The 20,050-nt window shown below is 40.6% G+C and overlaps 1 protein-coding gene across 3 annotated transcripts in view; it reads left to right on the plus strand.

The window, feature by feature from the left end:
* Positions 1 to 20,050, plus strand: part of smg6 (SMG6 nonsense mediated mRNA decay factor) — a 520,319-nt gene that overhangs the window by 119,088 nt on the left and 381,181 nt on the right. For all 3 annotated transcript variants that reach the window (XM_073053020.1, XM_073053021.1, XM_073053022.1), the window contains one exon: positions 1,415 to 1,476. In XM_073053020.1, coding sequence (XP_072909121.1) covers positions 1,415 to 1,476 — 62 coding nt within the window. The remainder of the gene's footprint in view (positions 1 to 1,414; positions 1,477 to 20,050) is intronic.

Below are 20,050 nucleotides of genomic sequence, written 5' to 3' on the forward strand. Positions count from 1 at the left end.
CCTTATTGCTTGGGGAAAGTAAATGCTTTTGAGCCTGGTGATCCTGGTGTGGATGCTACGTAGACCTCTTTCTGATGGGAGTGGGATAAGCAGTCCATGAGTAAGGGTGGGTGGGATATTTCAGCACTAAAGTTCCCTCTAATTTTGAGCTGTGCAATTTTTTGCTCAGTGATAACAACATGTGCACATTGAATAATGTCTTCAATAAAAACGGTATAAATAAGCCAGTTCTAAAATCTGCAGACAAATCATCACAAACGCCACATTGTCAATACCGTCCAACCAGAAACCGGAAAAGGAAATGTGATTGTGAATGATTGTGAAATATATTTAACATGCCAACAAGGTAGAGGGTGACAACCGTTTGTGTGTAGTTTAAATTCCTTTGTGGGCTGGTAGCAAAACCTACGCACATCAGCAACTGTCTCAACAGTTAGTTTGCAAATGTCCTAGACTTTATGAGGCCATTCCCTTCTGTGCCACCCAATGAGCTGGAAAGTCGGGGTAAATTTATAAGGAATGTTTCTATTATTATTATTAGGTTTAAGATAAAATGACAAGAGGTTTGCGAAACACTGGAAGAACCCTTTCACTCAAATTGCCTGAAGGGGTGGTGGAAGGCGGGACTTTCACACCTTTTAAGAGGTATCTAGACAAGCACTTCAGTTGCCATGACATAGAAGGCTGTAAACCACTTGCCAGTAAATGACAATCAAGAGTAAATCCAAGCAACAAGCCCTGATGAAGGTTCACGGCCCAAAACGTCAGCTGTACTCTTTTCCATAGATGCTCCAGCATTTTGTGTGTTACCAGTAAATGAGATAAATAAGACAGTGTGCTAAAATGGCAATTTTGTGCTCCGAATCTCCTTTCTCCTTCAAAACCCACCCACCCAAACCTATCTGAGAATATGGTGTTGAGATGATTGCACATATCATTTTAAATGGTGTTTATTTATTTTGAATGTCTTGGAAAATGGAATGAGAGCATCTGTTGATTTTGTTGGGTGATATGCGTTGAACAGATATTCCATTTTGTATTCTGATTTCACTGTATTTCTGGCCCTTAATGGGGACATGATTTCTATGAGGTATTTCATATCTTACTGTGATTTAGAGTTAGGTGCATTGTCATTCCCCTGCTGTCAAATGGGTTTCAAGGTCAGGGTATGCTTGGGGCTTCAGATATGGGTGATTTCCAGCAGAGGGCGGTACCGAGCCTTGGCAGCAGGAGCAGGACTGTGACTCCGGGCACGTTTCGCCTCCAGGCATCTGTTCCTTGCCACTGAGCTGTGGTCATGCTGTCCTCTGCCTCTGATGTTGACTGCTGATAAAAACGCACTGCAAGAAGATTAATTGTATCTTTCTTTCTTTTTTTATTCCCTTCCCTTCTATCTTCTTCCCTAAAAAAAAAGCTGAATAAAAGATTTATCCTGAATTTTCTTCATGCCCAAGGGAAGCTCTTCACCAAGATAGGGTAAGTGCAAAATACGTTTTTTCTTTTGTATATTAAAAATGACATTTCAATGGTTCCTCAGAGATTTTTGTTTCCTGCATAATGTTGAAATTAAATATTGTAATGCCAGCAGTTTCAACATGTTAAATAAGCTTGGCATTAACTCTTTTTGAGCTGTTTGATTTTGTGGCTTTTTGAAATGTGTTTTGAAATTGGTTGTGGTATGGTGAGCTTATATCTGGCACGTTGCATATGGGCAGCACTACAAATTACTAGTTGGACATTATGGCAGCATCCTGGGTGACCAGTTATCTGTCCCTCTTTGTGCATCACACTCTGGTGGTGCTGCGTTTGTCTACCATAGAGGTGCAGGGCCCCGCACTGTTAGAACACTTTGAACAGCTGAAACATTGTTGGCTTTGGGAATGAAGCATGAGCCATTTCTCATCCTTTAAAACCACATCCTCCAGCAATAATTTTATAGATGAAGATTAGATTAGCTTTATTTGTCACATGTACATTGAAACATACTGTGAACTGTTCTGGGGGTAGTCTGCAAGTGTTGCTATGCTTCTGGCCCAAATATAGCATGCACAGAAGTTACTAACCCTAACCCATACGTCTTTAGGATGTGGGAGGAAACCGGGTACCCAGAGGAACCTACATGGTCATGGAGAGAACGTACAGACTCTTTGTAGACAGCGGTGGGCATTGAACCTGGATCACTGGCAATGTAATAAGGAGTTTTAGGATGTAACAAAACACATTGTTGAAGGTAGAGCAGTGGATGTAGTGTATATGGATTCCAGTAAAGCATTCGATAAGGTTCCCCATGCAAGGCTCATTCAGAAAGTATTGAGGCATGGGATCCAAGGACACCTTGCTTTGTGGATCCAGAACTGGCTTGCCCACGGAAGGCAAAGAGTGGTTGTAGACAGATCATATTCTGCATGGAGGTCAGTGACCAGTGGTGTGCCTCAGGGATCTGTTCTGGGACCCCTGCTCTTTGTAATTTTTATAACTGACCTGAATGAGAAAGTAGAAGGGTGGGTTAGTAAGTTTGCTGGTGACACAAAAGTTGGGGGTGTTGTGGATAGTCTGGAGGGTTGACAGAGGTTACAGTTGGACATTGAATGGATGCAGCACTAGGCTGAGAAGTAGCAGATGGAGTTCAACCCAGATAAGTGTGGTGTAAATTGGTAGGTCAAATTTGAAGACAGTATATAATATTAATGGTAAGACTCTTGGCAGTGTGGAGGATCAGCGAGATCTTGGGGTCTGTGTCCCTAGGACACTCAAAGCTGCTGTGCAGGTTGTCAGTGTTGTTAAGAAGGCGTATGATATGTTTGCATTCATCAGCTGTGGGATAGGGTTCAAGAGCTGGGAGGTAATGTTATACAACTATATACAGCTATATAAGACCTTAGTTAGACCCACTTGGAGTATTGTGTTCAGTTCTGGTCACCTCACTACAGGAAGGATGTGGATACTATAGAGAGAGTGCAGAGAGGATTTACTAGGATGTTGCCTTTGTTGGTGAGCATGCCTTATGAGAATAGGTTGTGTGAACTTGGCCTTTTCTCCTTGGGTGATGGAGGATGAGAGGGGGCCTGATAGAGGTGTATAAGATGATGAGAGGCATTTATCGTGTGGATAGCCAGAGACTTTTTCCCAGGGCTGAAATGGCTAGCATTGAGAGGGCATAGTTTTAAGGTGCTTGGAAGTAGGTACAGAGGGAATGTCAAAGGGTAAGTTTTTCACACAGAGAGTGGTGGGTGCATGGAATGCACTGCCAGCGATGGTGGTAGAGGTGGATACAATAGGGTCTGTTAAGGGGCTCTTAGATAGGTGCATGGAGCTTAGAAAAATAGAGGACTATGTGGTAGGGAAATTTTAGGCAGTTTCTAGAGCAGGTTACATGGTTGGCACAATGTTGTGGGCTGAAGGGCCTGTAATGTGCTGTAGATTTCTGTGTTCTATGAGTTTGTTTCCTGTTTCTGTGTGCATCTTGGGGAGAGAGTGGCCTTATGCTGAGTTCTGTTTAGAGGCTGTGCTTCAGCTGAAGTGTAATTTGGATGTGGCACGCAGTAATCTGCTTTCTGTCACGAGTTGACCTGAACATATGACATCTGAATGTAGAGAAGGCCGTGATTAGTGGGAATAACCAAAAGCAACTTCCTTGGTGACGATTTGAAATAATAAGTTTGGTTCTCATAAGAGGAAGGTGCAGGGGTTGTTGGGTGGTCAGTCAATGTCCAGTTTCCTGGAATATCTTAATGCTCAGCAACGCAACCTTTTCCTTGGGCTTCGTTGGGAGGAATGCTGCTGACTGGCACATTCCAGGCTGCAAGAGGACATGCTGAGAGACGCACTGAAGCTTGGTACAGCCACCGCCAGGGCTTTGTGGAGAAGGACCACAGCTTAGGGTTCTGCTGTTACTGGAGCAGGAGGGGCCAAGTTGGGTGAGGAAGCTCCTCAGTTATTGTAGTAGGGTATCACCCCAGGGGGCCACATGAGTGACAGCAGAGCCTTTGATGTTATAGAACAGTACAGGAAGCATTGACTATGTATGTAAAGAATGTAAAAGCATTCCACGGCTTATTCTTGTAAAGATTCTCTTTTTTGAGTTCATTAATATTCCTTTTCTTTCAGACAGTATTAACATACATCACATTTTTATTTGGCAATTTGTTGGTCATGGGAGAAGTATTCAGAGTAGTTTGAAGTGATTTCAGGCTTTATAGAATATTAGAATGTTACCCCATTACCAGCTTCACGATCACAGCTAAAGATTCTACAGATCCCATTAACCAGTGGTCCAGGCTTAAAACCAGTTTTAGAAACTGGCACGGACACTGTCCTTGGAAATAGTTAACCTGTGAGGGTAGTCAGGCTGCTGTGATGTCATTAGAAAGCTTCTGTGACTCTGGTAAGGTTAGCATGACATCGTAAAGAGTTGTCGTCATTGTAGAATGCAAGGTTTGGAATGAAGAATAAAAGAGCAACTCTTTGTGTAAATAACGTGGACTAATGTGATTTGACTGTGATGTATCTGATTTCAAGACAGAATTCCGGGAGCAATCCTTGAAATAGTGAGCCTGTAATGCATTCAGATGTGCCTATCCATTGATCTGTCTCAGCCTGTGCACGCTTCTTTCTATCCATGTTTCAGTTGTCCTTTCAAGAGTGACGAGTGTAAGTTTTTTATGTCATTATCAACTCTTATACCTAAATATTTTATACCATTTGCCGGCCATCTAAATTGAGTTATTAATCGACATTGACTATAATGTCCATTAGTAAGAGGTAAAATTTCACTTTTATCCCAATTTATTTTATAACCTGATATTTTCCCATATTCTTCTAATCTATAAGATAATTTGCGTAATGAATGCAATGGATCTGTTAAATAAAGTAGAACATCATCAGCAAATAAGTTAATCGTGTATTCTTCCTGATTAACTCTGAAACCCTTAATATCTGGGTCCATTCTAATTAATTCAGCTAATGGCTCTATTGCCAGCACAAATAAAGCAGGTGATAATGGACAACCTTGCCTAGTTGCCATGGTGGATTGGATAGTGGACTACTTGACAGATAGACCTCAGTATGTGCGGTTGGGAGACTGTAGGTCTGACACGGTGGTCAGCAGCACAGGGGCGCCGCAGGGAACCGTACTCTCTGCGGTCCTGTTCACCCTGTACACATCAGACTTCCAATATAACTCGGAGTCCTGCCATGTGCAGAAGTTCGCTGATGACACGGCCATAGTGGGGTGTGTCAGGAATGGACAGGAGGAGGAGTATAGGAAACTGATACAGGACTTTGTGATATGGTGCAACTCAAACTACCTGCGTCTCAATATCACCAAGACCAAGGAGATGGTGGTGGACTTTAGGAGATCTAGGCCTCATATGGAGCCAGTGATCATTAATGGAGAATGTGTGGAGCAGGTTAAGACCTACAAGTATCTGGGAGTACAGTTAGACGAGAAGCTAGACTGGACTGCCAACACAGATGCCTTGTGCAGGAAGGCACAGAGTCGACTGTACTTCCTTAGAAGGTTGGCGTCATTCAATGTCTGTAGTGAGATGCTGAAGATGTTCTATAGGTCAGTTGTGGAGAGCGCCCTCTTCTTTGTGGTGGCGTGTTGGGGAGGAAGCATTAAGAAGAGGGACGCCTCACGTCTTAATAAGCTGGTAAGGAAGGCGGGCTCTGTCGTGGGCAAAGTACTGGAGAGTTTAACATCGGTAGCTGAGCGAAGGGCGCTGAGTAGGCTACGGTCAATTATGGATAACTCTGAACATCCTCTACATAGCACCATCCAGAGACAGAGAAGCAGTTTCAGCGACAGGTTACTATCGATGCAATGCTCCTCGAACAGGATGAAGAGGTCAATACTCCCCAATGCCATTAGGCTTTACAATTCTACCGCCAGGACTTAAGAACTTTTTAAAAGCAATTATTAATGCTTTTTGAGATAGTGATTTAGATGCATATCATATTTTTTACTGAGTTAAGTATTGTATGTAATTAGTTTTGCTACAACAAGTGTATGGGACATTGGAAAAAAAGTTGAATTTCCCCATGGGGATGAATAAAGTATCTATCTATCTATCTAGTTGATCTTGTTAACTGAAATGATGTTGAAATTTGACCATTTGTCACTACTTTAGCTTTGGGATTAGTATTTAAGGTTTTAATCCATTTTATAAATGATGTTCCTAATCCATATTTTTCCAATACCTTAAATAAAAAATCCCATTCCAATCTATTAAATGCTTTTTCTGCATCTAAAGCAACTGCCACACTCGCTTCCTCCCTCTTTTGCGCTAAGTGAATTACCGTAGATTCCGGACTACAGAGCGCACCTGATTAAAAGCCGCTGGCTCTAATTTTAGAAAGAAAATCAATTTTGTACTTGTACAGGCCGCACCGGATTTTCGGCCGCACCGGATTTTCGGCCGCAGGTGTCCCACGTTGTAATATGAGATATTTACACAGAAAGATATTACACGTGAGGATTTTTTAACTTTTAATTAAATCCATATGGTAACATAAACAAATACATATTGCAAATGCTTTTTTTTGAACCGTGCCTGTAACGCGGCTACTTTTAAATATACGTTGCGTATACTTTTTTACTGAACAACATTCCAATATCTCCAAACGACTGGTAAAAAATATATATACTGCAGCCTACCAGGAAAAGTTATTGATCGCCTTTAACTTAAAAGCAGCGTTCGCTCAGATCCAATGCCGCTCGCGTAATGCCGCTCGCCCCCGCCTTCCCGTTTATCGCAAACCGGTATTTCCCACAAGATGCGGCGAAACCGGGTGTGACGTCATAGCATCCCGCGATGTAGTACAGAAAACAAATATAGTTAAAACACTTCTAACTTTAACTAACAAATGAATTACTAAGCGAAAATATTATAAACTGAATAACTGCCATAAAGGCAGCACAATGCTTTTCTTCGAGTGTTTTCCATGTTGATGAGGGTGAGTACAAATGACTGATTTACAATAATTTAATTGTGAAAGTGCGCTTGATTTATCGTACAATTTCATTGGACCTCTGTGAACTACTCATCAATTTTATTGGTCTACTGTTACGAGGCAAAATGTTTTTGGCGGCATGAAAAAAAATCATGCATTAGCCGCACCGTAGTAAAGGCCGCAGAGTTCAAAGCTGTTCAAAATGTGGGAAAAAAGTAGCGGCTTATAATCCGACATCTACGGTATACTAATTAACCGGGTTACATTGTCTGCCGATTGTCTATTTTTAATAAATCCTGTTTGATCCATATGCACTAATTTTGGTAAGCATTTAGATAATCTATTAGATAAGATTTTTGCTATTATTTTATAATCAGTGTTTAATAAAGAAATAGGTCTATATGATGCTGGTTTTAAAAGGTCTCTATCTTTTTTTGGCAATACTATTAAAATAGCTGTTGAAAAAGATTCTGGAAGTTTATGCGTTCTTTCCGCTTGATTAAATTATTTACCACTTTTGAAAAAAATTCAGGAAGATCTTGATAAATGGATGGCATTACCAATAACATTAGTAGGTAGAGTAAATACTATAAAAATGAATATATTCCCTAGACTACAATATTTATTTCAATCATTACCAATACAATTACCCCAGAAGTTTTTTCAAGAGTTAAACAAATATGTGAGGAAGTTTCTCTGGAAAGGTAAGATGTCAAGAATATCGTTGGAAAAATTGACATGGAAATTTGATCTAGGAGGGTTACAACTTCCAAATTTTAAGAATTATTATAAAGCGAATCAACTTAGATTTATTGCATCTTTTTTCGAGAAAGATAAACCGGCATGGATTAGAATAGAACTAGATAAAATAGGAGAAAACGTACGAGAAGATTTTATATATAAATGGGAATCTAAATGGATACGGGAAAAGAAAGAATCTCCTATATTAAAACATTTGATTGACTTATGGAATAAGATAAATGTTGATGATGAGACAAAAAAATCTTTATTAACAAAGAGATCTTTAATTCAAAATAGACTTATTCCTTTTACAATGGATAATCAACTTTTATACAATTGGTTTCAAAAAGGGATTAGATATATAGGAGATTGTTTTGAAGGAGGTATATTAATGTCATTTGATCAATTAAAGAATAAATATAAAGTATCGAATAATACTTTTTTTTGTTACTTTCAACTAAGGGCTTATTTAAGAGAAAAATTAGGTCAAACAATGTTATTGCCGAAATCTAATGAAATAGAAATTTTAATTCAAAAAGGAAAGATTAAAAAATTTATATCTTGTATGTATAATTTGATTCAAAAACAGGCAATTAAACAAGGAGTCCATAAGTCAAGAGAAAAATGGGAAAGTGATTTGAATATTAAAATTGAAGAAATAAATTGGTCAAGACTATGTCTTGATAGTATGACAAATAACGATAAATGTTCGGTTAAGATTAGTGCAATATAATTTTCTACATCAATTATATATTACACCACAAAAAATAAATAAATTAAACCCAAATTTATCTGATCAGTGTTTCCGATGTAACCAAGAAACTGGTACTTTTTTACATTCTACATGGTCTTGTTCTAAAATTCAACCTTTTTGACAAATTTAAGACTTTTATTGGAACAAATTACAGGAACACAACTTCCTCATAATCCAATATTACTCTTACTAGGTGATATTGAAGGGATAAAACCAAAACCCAAACTGAATAAATATCAGAAAGAATTCATAAAAATTGCACTGGCAGTAGCCAAAAAGGCTATTGCAGTTACTTGGAAATCGGATACATATTTAAGTATAGATTGTTGGAAGAAAGAAATTTATGGCTGTATTCCACTAGAAAAAATTACTTCTAATTTAAGAGATAAATATGAAACATTTCTGAAAATTTGGTGCCCTTATTTACAAAAGACAGGACTAAATATATAGGTGCTCTGAAGACGAAACAATTGGTTACTTGGGGAAAGAAATAAATATATACACTAAAGTTATTACGAACTCCATGGAGCATGTGGAGATCTTCCAACATCCAGGCACTCTTTCTTTTTTTTTCTATAGGGAAGTTAGGGGGGAGGGGTTAAGGGGAGGGGGGAAGGGTTATATACATTTTTTTCCTATACTTTACTCTGTAATCACTTAAAAACGCAATAATTTTTTTTTAAAAAAAAGAGTGATGAGTGTGTGTCTGGGTAAGACACTATGTGCATGGCAATTATCTATTTAATGTCTATGTGTGTACTTATAAAAGAAGCCAAATAAAGTGAGTGATGAGTATTATATCTAGTGGTGGGAGGTTTAAGAACACGTAGTGTTGATGCGAAAAAAAGAAGTGGAAGTATTCTCTTGGTAGAAAATGAGGAGGTGTAAATGAGCCTGTGGATTTTGTTGTCCATGTACATGTCATTAAATGCAGCCTGTTGGTACAAAAAATAAGCAGTAAGACCATAATACCATAGGAGCAGAATAAGGCCATCTGGCCCATTGAGTCTGCTCCACCATTCCATCATGGCTGATTTATTATCCCTCTCAAACCCATACTCCTGCCTTCTCCCTGTAACCTTTGGCATCCTCACTAATCGAGAGTGTATCAACCTCTGCTTTAAATATACCCAATGACTTGGCCTCCACAGCCATCTGTGGTAATGAGTTCCACAGATTCACCTCCCTCTGGCTAAAGAAATTCCTCTTCATCTCTGTTCTAAAGGGACAGCCCTATATTCTGAAGCTGTGCCCTCTGGTCCTGGACTCCCCCACTATAGGAAATATTCTCTCAGCTTCCATCTTATACAGGACTTTCAGTATTCAATAGGTTTCAATGAGATCCTCTGTTATTCCTCTAAACTCCAGTGAGTGCAGGCCCAGAGCCATCAAACTCTCATACGTTTTATGCCAAAGAGGAATAAGAACAGCTGGGCCAGGCATAATGTACGTGGAGAGGAAAAGAGTTGGGGTTTCAGGTCAATGGCCTTGCATCAGAACTAATGGAGTATTGGCAGAGGACAGGAACAGGCCTTTGACCCACGGTGCTGTTCTGTTCTTGGCAATACAAAATCCTGGGATTTTGTCACCGAACCTTGGTCAAACTGCATCCAGCTTGTTGTGGGATTTTAAAGAATCAGAGGAAAGTGGCCCTGAGGCCAAAGGCTGGTCATAATCTTGCTGCATGGTGGAGCAGTGACTGGGGCCAGATGGGTATTTTTCTGATGTTTGAGCACCACACCATGAAGGGGACGTAGGCAGCTGTGATGGGCTACAAGGCACAGGGAGATTTAAATATCTCCAGTAACTTGGCATCCAAAGTTGTCAACTCTACAAGAGTTGTGAACTCAAGCCTGTTCTGCCATGGGCACTACACTCCCCATCATTCAAAAGCTGTTGCCTCAGAAAGGCAGCATTCATCATTAAGGACCCCCATCACCCAGGACATGGTCCTTTCTCATTGCTACTCTCAAGGAGGTAGTACAGGAGCCTGAAGACAGATAATCAACAATTCAGGAACAGCTTCTTCCCCACAGCCATCAGATTTCTTAATGAACCCATGAACACTACCTCACTATTTTTTCCCTTTTTTTGAATTACTTGTTTAATTTAATTTTTCATATGTATTTCTTATTGTAATTTATGGTTGAAATATGTATTGCAGTGTATTGCTGCCACAAAACACATTTCACGACATAAACAGTGATATTAAACTTGATTCTAATTTATTGAATTTATTCTTAGACTTAAAGGGTTAAATTGCAAAATCAACTATTGCTTAAAGTTGGTTTGAATTCCCTTGTTTGGGAGGTCAAGGGGGATATAATTTAGGTATTTAAAACGATTGAGATTTCATAGGGTAGTTACATGAAACTATTTCCTCTAGTAAGGAAATCCAAAACATGAGAGCAAGTTTGAGCTGAGCCACGTTGTTGTGAAACAGGGCAGCTGCTCCAGACAATTCAAGTTTATTGTCATCTGACTGTACGTATATACAGCCAAATGAAACAAAGTTTCTGTGGACCACAGTGTACCCACAAAACATAAATCACATACAGCACATAAAACAAAATATTACAACAAATAAGTTAATAAAATATAATTCAAAATAAATGGGTGCATAGCACAGGTGAACAGTAAACCGCTTGCAGTCCATGTGATGAGGCCTTGGTGGTGGTGGGGTGACAGAGTGGAAACCTGCATCCCTGCCCCAAGTGTTCTTGCTGTGGCCTGATTGAAATTTGAAAGTGAGAGTGTATAATTATGTAAAGTAAGAATGAGCTGTTGGATAGAAGTGAGAATATAGATGGAGTTACAGGTTACCTTTCAAATTGCTCAAAGAAATGCCTCCCTGTTCAGACCACCTGTATGTTTCTCTAGTTAGGGCTCATGAACCTTTCTCTCCCCGATCAGCAGCAGCGATTATCCTTCTCTCTTGTATACATGAACACAGTGTGAGAGATTTTACAGGTACGTAGACTGTTGAGGAAAATGCGAATCCATTACTGTCAGAGTCCTGAGAATCTATAATGGGAAACAAGGAAACTGCAGAGCAGTTAAACTATTTGTGTCAGTCTTGTGGGGGAAAAAAGCAGCAACACCTCCCCAAAATATCGAGAACCAGGGGTCTAGCAAGATTAGAAACTGATAAATTCTAACGACCGATGAGCCACATCTTGACAGGTGGGTGTCGGGATAGTAAACCTCCCAGTTGTGATTTTCCTGAATTCTGTAGAAACTTAAATTCTTATGGATTGGAAGGAAACAAATATGTCCTCAATATTGAAGAAGAGGAGAGAGAAAACAGGAAACTACTGATCTGTTAGCCTACATCAGTAGTAGGAGAAGCTCGGAATCAGTACTGTAACAACAGTACTGTGCAGAAGTCTTTGGCACATTCAGTATATATAGCTACAGTGCCTGACTTTTGCAGAGTACTGTATTTATTAATGTGGAGCGGAGAGTGAGTTGTGAATTTGGCAACAGGAAAGGATGTTTAGAATGGTGAGGGTGGCGCACCACAGGAGGGATAGGACATGTAACAGAGAAGGAGTGATCGGGGGTGTTCTGGGTACAGATACACCCAGTCCTGAGACACCAGGCAAGGTCACTTGATTCCAAACAATTGATTTATTGATAATTACAGAATGTGTCTCTGCTGCTTCCTGCTCCCTCCCCTCTCCCTTCCCCCTTCCCACTCTCAGTCCACAATAGAGACCCATATCAGAATCAGGTTTATCATCACTCACAAGTGTTATGAAATTTATTTTTTTATGTGTGGCAGCAGTACAGTGCAATACATAAAATTGCTACAGTACTGTGCAAATGTGTTAGGCACCCTAGTTATATACAGGTGCCTAAAACTTGTGCACAGTAAGTGTATATCAGCAATTCAGCTGAGGGAACCATACATCAGATATCCAAGTTTGATAGTTAGGATTGCGAGCAGGGGGATTGATTTACAGAGGTTTCATGGGAATAAGGCCACATTGAGTGACAACTGGAGTACAAGATAGAAATGTGAAATCACTTACTTTGGTACAATGCACCTATTAATTTGGTTAATTAAGGCTTACTTATTAAAAGAAAGTTGATGGTGTTGTGAATAGTGTAGGAATTTCTCAGTGGTTGTAATGGCACATTGATAGGATGTAGAGCTGAGCTACGAAGTGGCAGATGAAATTCAATCCAGAAAATTGTGAAGTGATGTACTTTGAAAGGTCAAACTTGAAGGCAGAGCACAAGGAAAAGACAATTTTAAGCAGTGTGGTGGAACAGCGGGATTTTGTAGTCCATGTCCATAAACCCCATAAAGTTGCCATGCAAGTTGGTGTGTGTGCCTTCATTAGTTGGGGGGGGGATTAAGTTAAGTTCATGAGGTAACGTTGCAGCTGTTTAAAACTCTGGTTAGATCAGACTTGGAATATTGTGTTCAGTTCTGGTCACCTCATTTGACAAGGTCTCATATGGGAGGTTGGTCAAGAAGGTTCAGTTGCTTGGCATTCAAGATGAGTTAGTAAAGTGGATTGGACATTGGCTTTGTGGGAGAAGCCAGAGAGTGGTAGTAGAGGGTTGCCTCTCTAACTGGAGGTCTGTGACCAGCATTGTGCAGCAGGGATTGGTACTGGGTCCTTTGTTTGTCATCCATATCAATGATCTGGTTAACTGGATCAGTAAATATGTGGATGACGCCAGGATTGGTGGGGGGGGGGGGTGGTGTAGTGGACAAGTGAGGAAAGCTATCACGGCTTGCAAAAGGATCTTTATCAGTTGGAAAATGGGCTGAAAAATGACAGATGGAACTTATTTCAGACAAGTGTGAGGTTTTGCACTTCAGTAGGATCAGCCAAGGTAGGTCTTACACAGTAGGGCACTGAGCAGTGTGGTAGAGCAACGGGATCTGGGAATATAGATCCATAATGTGCTGAAAGTCGCGTCGCAGGTGGATAGGGTCATAAAGAAAGCTTTTGGCACATTAGCTTTCATAAATCAATGTACTGAGTGCAGGAGATTGGATGTTATGTTGAAGTTGTACAAGACATTGGTGAGGCCTTACTTGGATTGTTGGGTGTAGTTGTAGTCACCTACCTACAGGAAAGATGTAAGCAGATTGAAAGAGTACAGAGAAAATTTACAAGGATGTTGCTGGGTCTGGAGGACCTGAATTATAAGGAAAAGTTGAGTAGGTTAGGACTTTATTCTTTGGAACGTAGAAGATTGAGAAGAAATTTAATGGAGGTATACAAAATTATGAGGGGTAAATGCAAGCAGGTTTTTTCCACTGAGGTTGGGTGGGACTACAACCAGAAGTTATGGGTTAAGGATGAAAGGTGAAATGTTTAGGGGGAACATGAGTGGAAACATTTTCACTCAGAAGGTTGTGAGAGTGTGGAATGAGCTGCCAGCACAAGGAGCGCATGTGAACTTGATTTCAATGTTAAAGAGAAGTTTGGATAGGTACATAGATGGTTGAGGTATGGAGGGAGGGCTATGGTCCCATTGTAGGTCAATAGGAGTAGGCAGTTTAAATGGTTTCAGCATGGAAGACCTGTTTCTATGTTGTATTACTCTGAATCATTATAGGAAGAATGTGGAAGCTTTTGAGAGAGTGCAGAGGAGATTTACCCGGATGCTGCCTGGGTTAGAGAGTATGTCTTAAGAGGAAAGGTTGGGCAAGCAAGGATGAGAGGTGATTTAATAGAAATGTATATGATGCTAAGAGGCATAGATAAGGTGGAAAGTCAGTGTTTTTAGTAGAAATGGTTAATATGAGGGAGCATAATTTTAAGGTGATTGGAGGAAAGTATAGGGGTGTTGTCAGAGGTAGTTTTTTTTTAAACACAGAGTGATGGGTGTGTGGAACATATTGCCAGAGGTGCTGATAGAGGCAAGCTCATTTAAGAGACTTTGATGGGCAAACGGATGATGGAAAAATGGAGGGCTGTGTCAGAGGGAAAGGTTAGGTTGGTCTTGGAGTAGGTTAAAAGTTTGGCACATTATATGGGCCAAAGGGCCTGTGCCGTACTGTACTTTATGTTCTGATTAAATGGTGAGAGATTAAGTATTAACCAGCAGAAATTGTGTTCTTATAAGCAGCTCACTTGAAGCTAGCATGCAGGTCAGAAAGCAATAAGGAATGTTAGTGGCATGTTAGTCTTAAAAGGCATGTTAGTCTTAAGGAAGTCCTCCTGAAATTATTTAACACTTTAGTGAGACTACATGTATGGTTTTGGTCTCCTTGCTTAACGAAGCAAAGGTGCTTCGAAGAATTCCAAAATCAGAGGTGTGTGAGTTGTGTAGGATTCCCTAAAGGTTAATTTGCAGGTTGAGTCAGTGGTAAGGAACACAAATGCAATTTTAGCATTTATTTGGAGAGGATAAGAATATAACAGTAAGGATGTAATGTTGAGCCTTTATAAGATAATGATCACATCACATTTGGAGTATTGTGAGCAGTTTTGGGTCCCATATCTTAGAGAAGATATGCTGGAATTGGAGAGAGTAAAAAAGGGAATGAAAGGATTAACATATCAGGAGCATCTGATGGCACTGGACCTGTACTCACTGGAGTTTAGAATAATGTGTGTGGGGGGGGGGGGGAGGTGAAATCTCATTGAATCTCTATTGCATATTGAAAGGCCTAGGTAAGCTAGATGTGGAGAGGATGTTTCCTATGCTGGGCAAGTCTAGGACCAGAGGACACAGCCTCAGAATACAAATAATTTCCTTGCAGAATAGAGATGAGGAGGAATTTCTGTACCAGAGGGTAGTGAATCTGTGGAATTCATGGTCACAGATAACTGTAGTGGCTAAGCACTACAAGTCATTGGGTATATGGCATGCCAAGGTAGTGTTGTGGTTAGCACAATGTTATTAGAATTAAGTTTAATTCCAGCATCCTCTGTAAGAAGGTTTGCACATTCTTCCTGTGAGTACGTGGCTTTCCTCCTGGTACTCCAGTGTCCTCCCACTGTCCAAAGATGTACCGGTTAGTATGTTAATTTTAGGCTAGGGTTAAATAGGCGGGTTGTTGGGTAGCACGGCTCATGAGGCTGAAGCACCTGTTCTTTGCTGTATCTCTATATAAAATACATTTTTAAAAATTAATGTGGAGGTGGATAGGTTCATGATTGGTAAGGGCATCAAAGGCGTGATGGGAGAAGGTAGGAGAATGTGGTTGAGAGGGATAATTAATCAGCCATGATTGAATTGGAAGTTGGAACTTGGAACTCAGGAACTTGGTCTAACATTTGTTTTCTTATGTTTATTTTCCCCTTTCTCGTTACTTTGAATGCGTGGCTGTGTTTTTGCACCTTGGCCCCTGAGGAACGCTGTCTCATTTGGCTATATGCATGTATAGTTTGAATGACAATTAAACTTGATTTGATTTGCATGACCGAGCATGCTTGATGGGCAGAATGGTCTTATTCTGCTCCAGTGTACATGTCCTTATTTGAAGAAGGCATTTCCATTGCTGAGGAATCAAGGATCAGGTGCCACAGAATAAGGAACTAAGAGGAGGATAAATTTCTCCTGTGAAAAATCTTTGGAATCCTCTGTGCTCGAGAGTTGTGGAAGCTTCATCACTGAGTTCATTGGCAGAGTTTTGGATATTATTGAGCATGTTGTTGAGCTAGAAGGTCATCTTGATGAATGGCAGAGCAGGATCAATAGCAAATGTCCGTCTGCTCATATTTCTTCTTTCTTACACTGCATGTTTCTGGTTGAAGCTACGAATTCTCTCGGTGCAGAGGAGACTTGCCAGCATGCTGTCTGGATTATGGAGCATGTCTTACAAGGATAGGTTGAATGAGCTTTGGGGAGAAGGAGGATGAGAGGTGATTTGATAGAGATGTACAAGATAAGAAGCATAGATCAAGTGGACAGACAGAGAGTTTTTCCCAGGATGGAAATGGCTAGTACCAGGGCGGTACCAGGCTAGTACCGTGTATGATGATTGGAGGAATGTATGGAGGGGAGGTCAGAAGGTTTTTCTTACATAGACAGAGATGGGTAGTGGTTGAAGCAGATACATTAGGGACATTTAAGAGAAAAATGGAGGACTATGTGGGAGAGAAGGGTTAGATCACCCTTTCTCAACCTTTTTGCCCTGGAGGAACCCTTGAAATAATTTTCAGGTCTTAGGGAACCCCTGTGTAAAAATTATTATATTTACAGCTCATGGTACGTAGGCGTGACCAGTAAATTGTAGAAGTAATAATCCAAAATAATTGTCAATGCTCTTTTGAGTAGAGAATGAATTTTAGCCAATCTTTCTTAGAAAAAAAAGATACCTTTTTTGAAATTAATCTTTCTTTCCCTTTCGTAAATTTTATAAACTCATAAGGCTAACATAATACATTTCTGTTGATAAAATATAAAAATAACTAAATGAGAAAACTACAAAAATACAAATATTTCTCAATACAACTCACTTCTAACCTACACACTCCACCTTTTACAACATTTACAACAACAGCAAAGCGACAGGCTGCAGCTGAGTCGCGGCATGTAAAAATTCCTTCTTTAGAATGAAAATTCCCCTCCAATATTCTACTGCACTGGTAGAGTCTGTTAGCTCCCATAGTTGGTGACACATAAGCCAAAGTGTGGGGGGTGGGGGGTGGGGGGGGGATAATTTGGGAGGGAGAGACTAACGTCACAGCCCAAGTTGGGCGAGTCCATTCAATGCTCAGAAAACACACTTCACACTCCCCATCAACCTACCGTCCTCCCCTTCATGCAATACATCCCTCACCAATTGTTAACGGCCTCCTCTATCTTGAGTCAAATGAAAAATGAGAATGAAAAAACACAATCCTACTGTGCATCGCCATACTGGACTGAGAGAATTCTAATGAGATTGCTAACGGGGTTGCGCAAAGTTTTAAATATATATTTTTTTATCACTATCTCTTGTGGAACCCCTAGTGACCTCTCATAGAAGATTGATCTTATAGGTTTAAAGGTTGGCACAATATCATGATCCGAAGGGCCTGTACTGTAATGTTCTATGTGTATGTATTGACTTGGCATTGAGCAATTGGGGAGACTCAGAGCCTAATTGCTGACTTGGCCTCATTTCTGCTTGTATTCATTGGCACCACTTCGTGTATGTTGCTCTGAGCAAGTGCTGAACGAGTCTGATTGTTTCATAAATTCTATTGTATTTCTCTATTTTTCCTGTAAGTGCCTGCAAGAATTTCAGGGATAGGATATGGTAATATATACAGACTTTGATGATAAATTTTTTTGAACTTTGAAGCTGAGGTAAGAACTGTCAGAGTCATAGCCTTCAGCTGAATTTAACTCACTTTTATTTAATCAGGTTGGGGAGTCATGTTGTAGAAGAACACAAACAAGGTTCACTGAGTAAAAATAAAATGGACAAATGCTTTCAGTCAGCTTTGTGCAGTTGCTGTGGGTTGAGGCTGGCAGAAGTTTTAAACATTAGGAACAACAGAATTGGACAAGAGGAGGTAACGACTGAGCTGAAGGTCAGGGATAAGAGTTTAATAAAGCTGTGAATGTCATCAGATGTGAAAAATAAAATACAAGGACTCCATATTGCAAATTCGCAATCTAGGGTGCAAACTTTGTGCGAGGGAACTGGGTCCCAAAAGAGGCTGCTTGATAAGTTAATTGATTACTATAATTTCCCCTAGCAGAAGATCTGGAGAATACTGTTGGGCATGTGAGAGAGTGGGTGTTACACACATGAGAGACCGGGGGTGGGGGATACACGGGGAACGCCCACAGGCACAGGAGTACCTGGGTCCCTGGCTATCTACGAGGGCTGCTATGCTGTTACAAGTAGTGCAGCAACAGTTATTTTAGTTATTCATTGTTGCTTTCAAGTTGTCCATTCTTCTGATCTGCCATAGCAATTACCGTAGATTCCGGACTACAGAGCGCACCTGATTAAAAGCCGCTGGCTCTAATTTTAGAAATAAAATCAATTTTTTAATTGTAAAGGCCGCACCGGATTTTAGGCCGCACCGCTACTTTTAAATATACATACGTATCGGTAACACAAATTACGTTGCATATACTTTTTTACTGAACAGCACGAACAACATTCCAATATCTCCTAGCGACTGGTAAAAATATATATACTGCAGCCTACCAGGAAAAGTTATTGATCGCCTTTAACTTAAAAGCAGCGTTTTCGCTCGGGTCTGACGCGCTCGGGTCTGATGCGCTCGCGTAACGCGATCGGGTCTAATCGGGTCTGATGCGCTCGGGTCTGACGCGCTCGGGTCTGATGAGCTCGCGTAACGCGATCGGGTCTAATCGGGTCTGACGCGCTCGGGTCTGATGCGCTCGCATAATGCCCCCACCTTCCCGTATATATCCCACAAGACGCGGCGAAACCGGGTGTGACGTCATAGCATCCCGGGATGTAGTACAGAAAACAAATATAGTTAAAACACTTCTAACTTTAACTAACAAATGAATTACTAAGCGAAAATATTATAAACTAAGTAACTGCCATAAAGGCAGCACAATGCTTTTCTTCGAGTGTTTTCCATGTTGATGAGGGTGAGTACAAATGACTGATTTACAATAATTTAATTGTGAAAGTGTGCTTGATTTATCGTACAATTTCATTGGACCTCTGTGAACTACTCATCAATTTTATTGGTCTACTGTTACGAGGCAAAATGTTTACGAGGCGGCATGAAAAAAAACCATGTATTAGCCGCTCTGGATTAAAGGCCGCAGAGTTCAAAGCTGTTCAAAATGTGGGAAAAAAGTAGCGGCTTATAATCCGGAATCTACGGTACATGCTTTGTTTAATTAGGTTTCTGATGCCATGGTTGTATAGCACAGAAACGGGCCTTTTGGCCAACCAGGTCCATGCTGACAACCAAGTTCCCCTCTGTCCAAGTGGCATTTAGTGTGAGGTTTTTGTGATTCTGGTGCTTTTCTGGAGATACTTTTTAAATTGGAACACCTTTATCCTGGTACCACTCCACCACTGCCCCCCAGTCACTCAACTCCCAAGGAATACAAAGTGCTGCCTCTCCAGATTCTCTACAGAGCAAGTGTTCCAACCCTGATGAATCTTTGTTGCACCTTCCCCAATGCAGTCACATCCTTTCAGTGGTGAGACCAGAACTGCACACAATGTTTGATTTTATATCAGACAATGGGTCTGTTGCAAGGAATCTAATAAGCATTGAAAGGACTATGGGCCTATCAAGGTCGTGTCTCTGTGAATTGGCAGAAGGTCGAATACCTGGCTATGTGTTGCATTTTTTTGATTTCCTGTCCTTTTATTTTTAAAGCACTAGACTTATGTTCACACAAAGTACACTGCAGATGCTGTGGTCAAATCAAGACGTACAAAAAAGCTAGATGAACTCAGCAGGTTGGGCAGCATCCGTTGAAAGGAGCAGTCAACGTTTCGGGTCCTGACGAAGGGTCTCGACCCGAAACGTTGACTGCTGAGTCCTGATGGAGGGTCTCGACCTGAAACGTTGACTGCTCCTTTCTACGGATGCTGCCGGACCTGCTGAGTTCATCCAGCTTTTTTGTACATCTTGACTTGTGTTCAAAGCTGTATATTTCTCTGATGTGGAGCAGATAGGCCAAGTC

Source organism: Hemitrygon akajei, chromosome 8, assembly GCF_048418815.1.
Source record: "Hemitrygon akajei chromosome 8, sHemAka1.3, whole genome shotgun sequence".
Lineage (NCBI taxonomy): Eukaryota > Metazoa > Chordata > Chondrichthyes > Myliobatiformes > Dasyatidae > Hemitrygon > Hemitrygon akajei.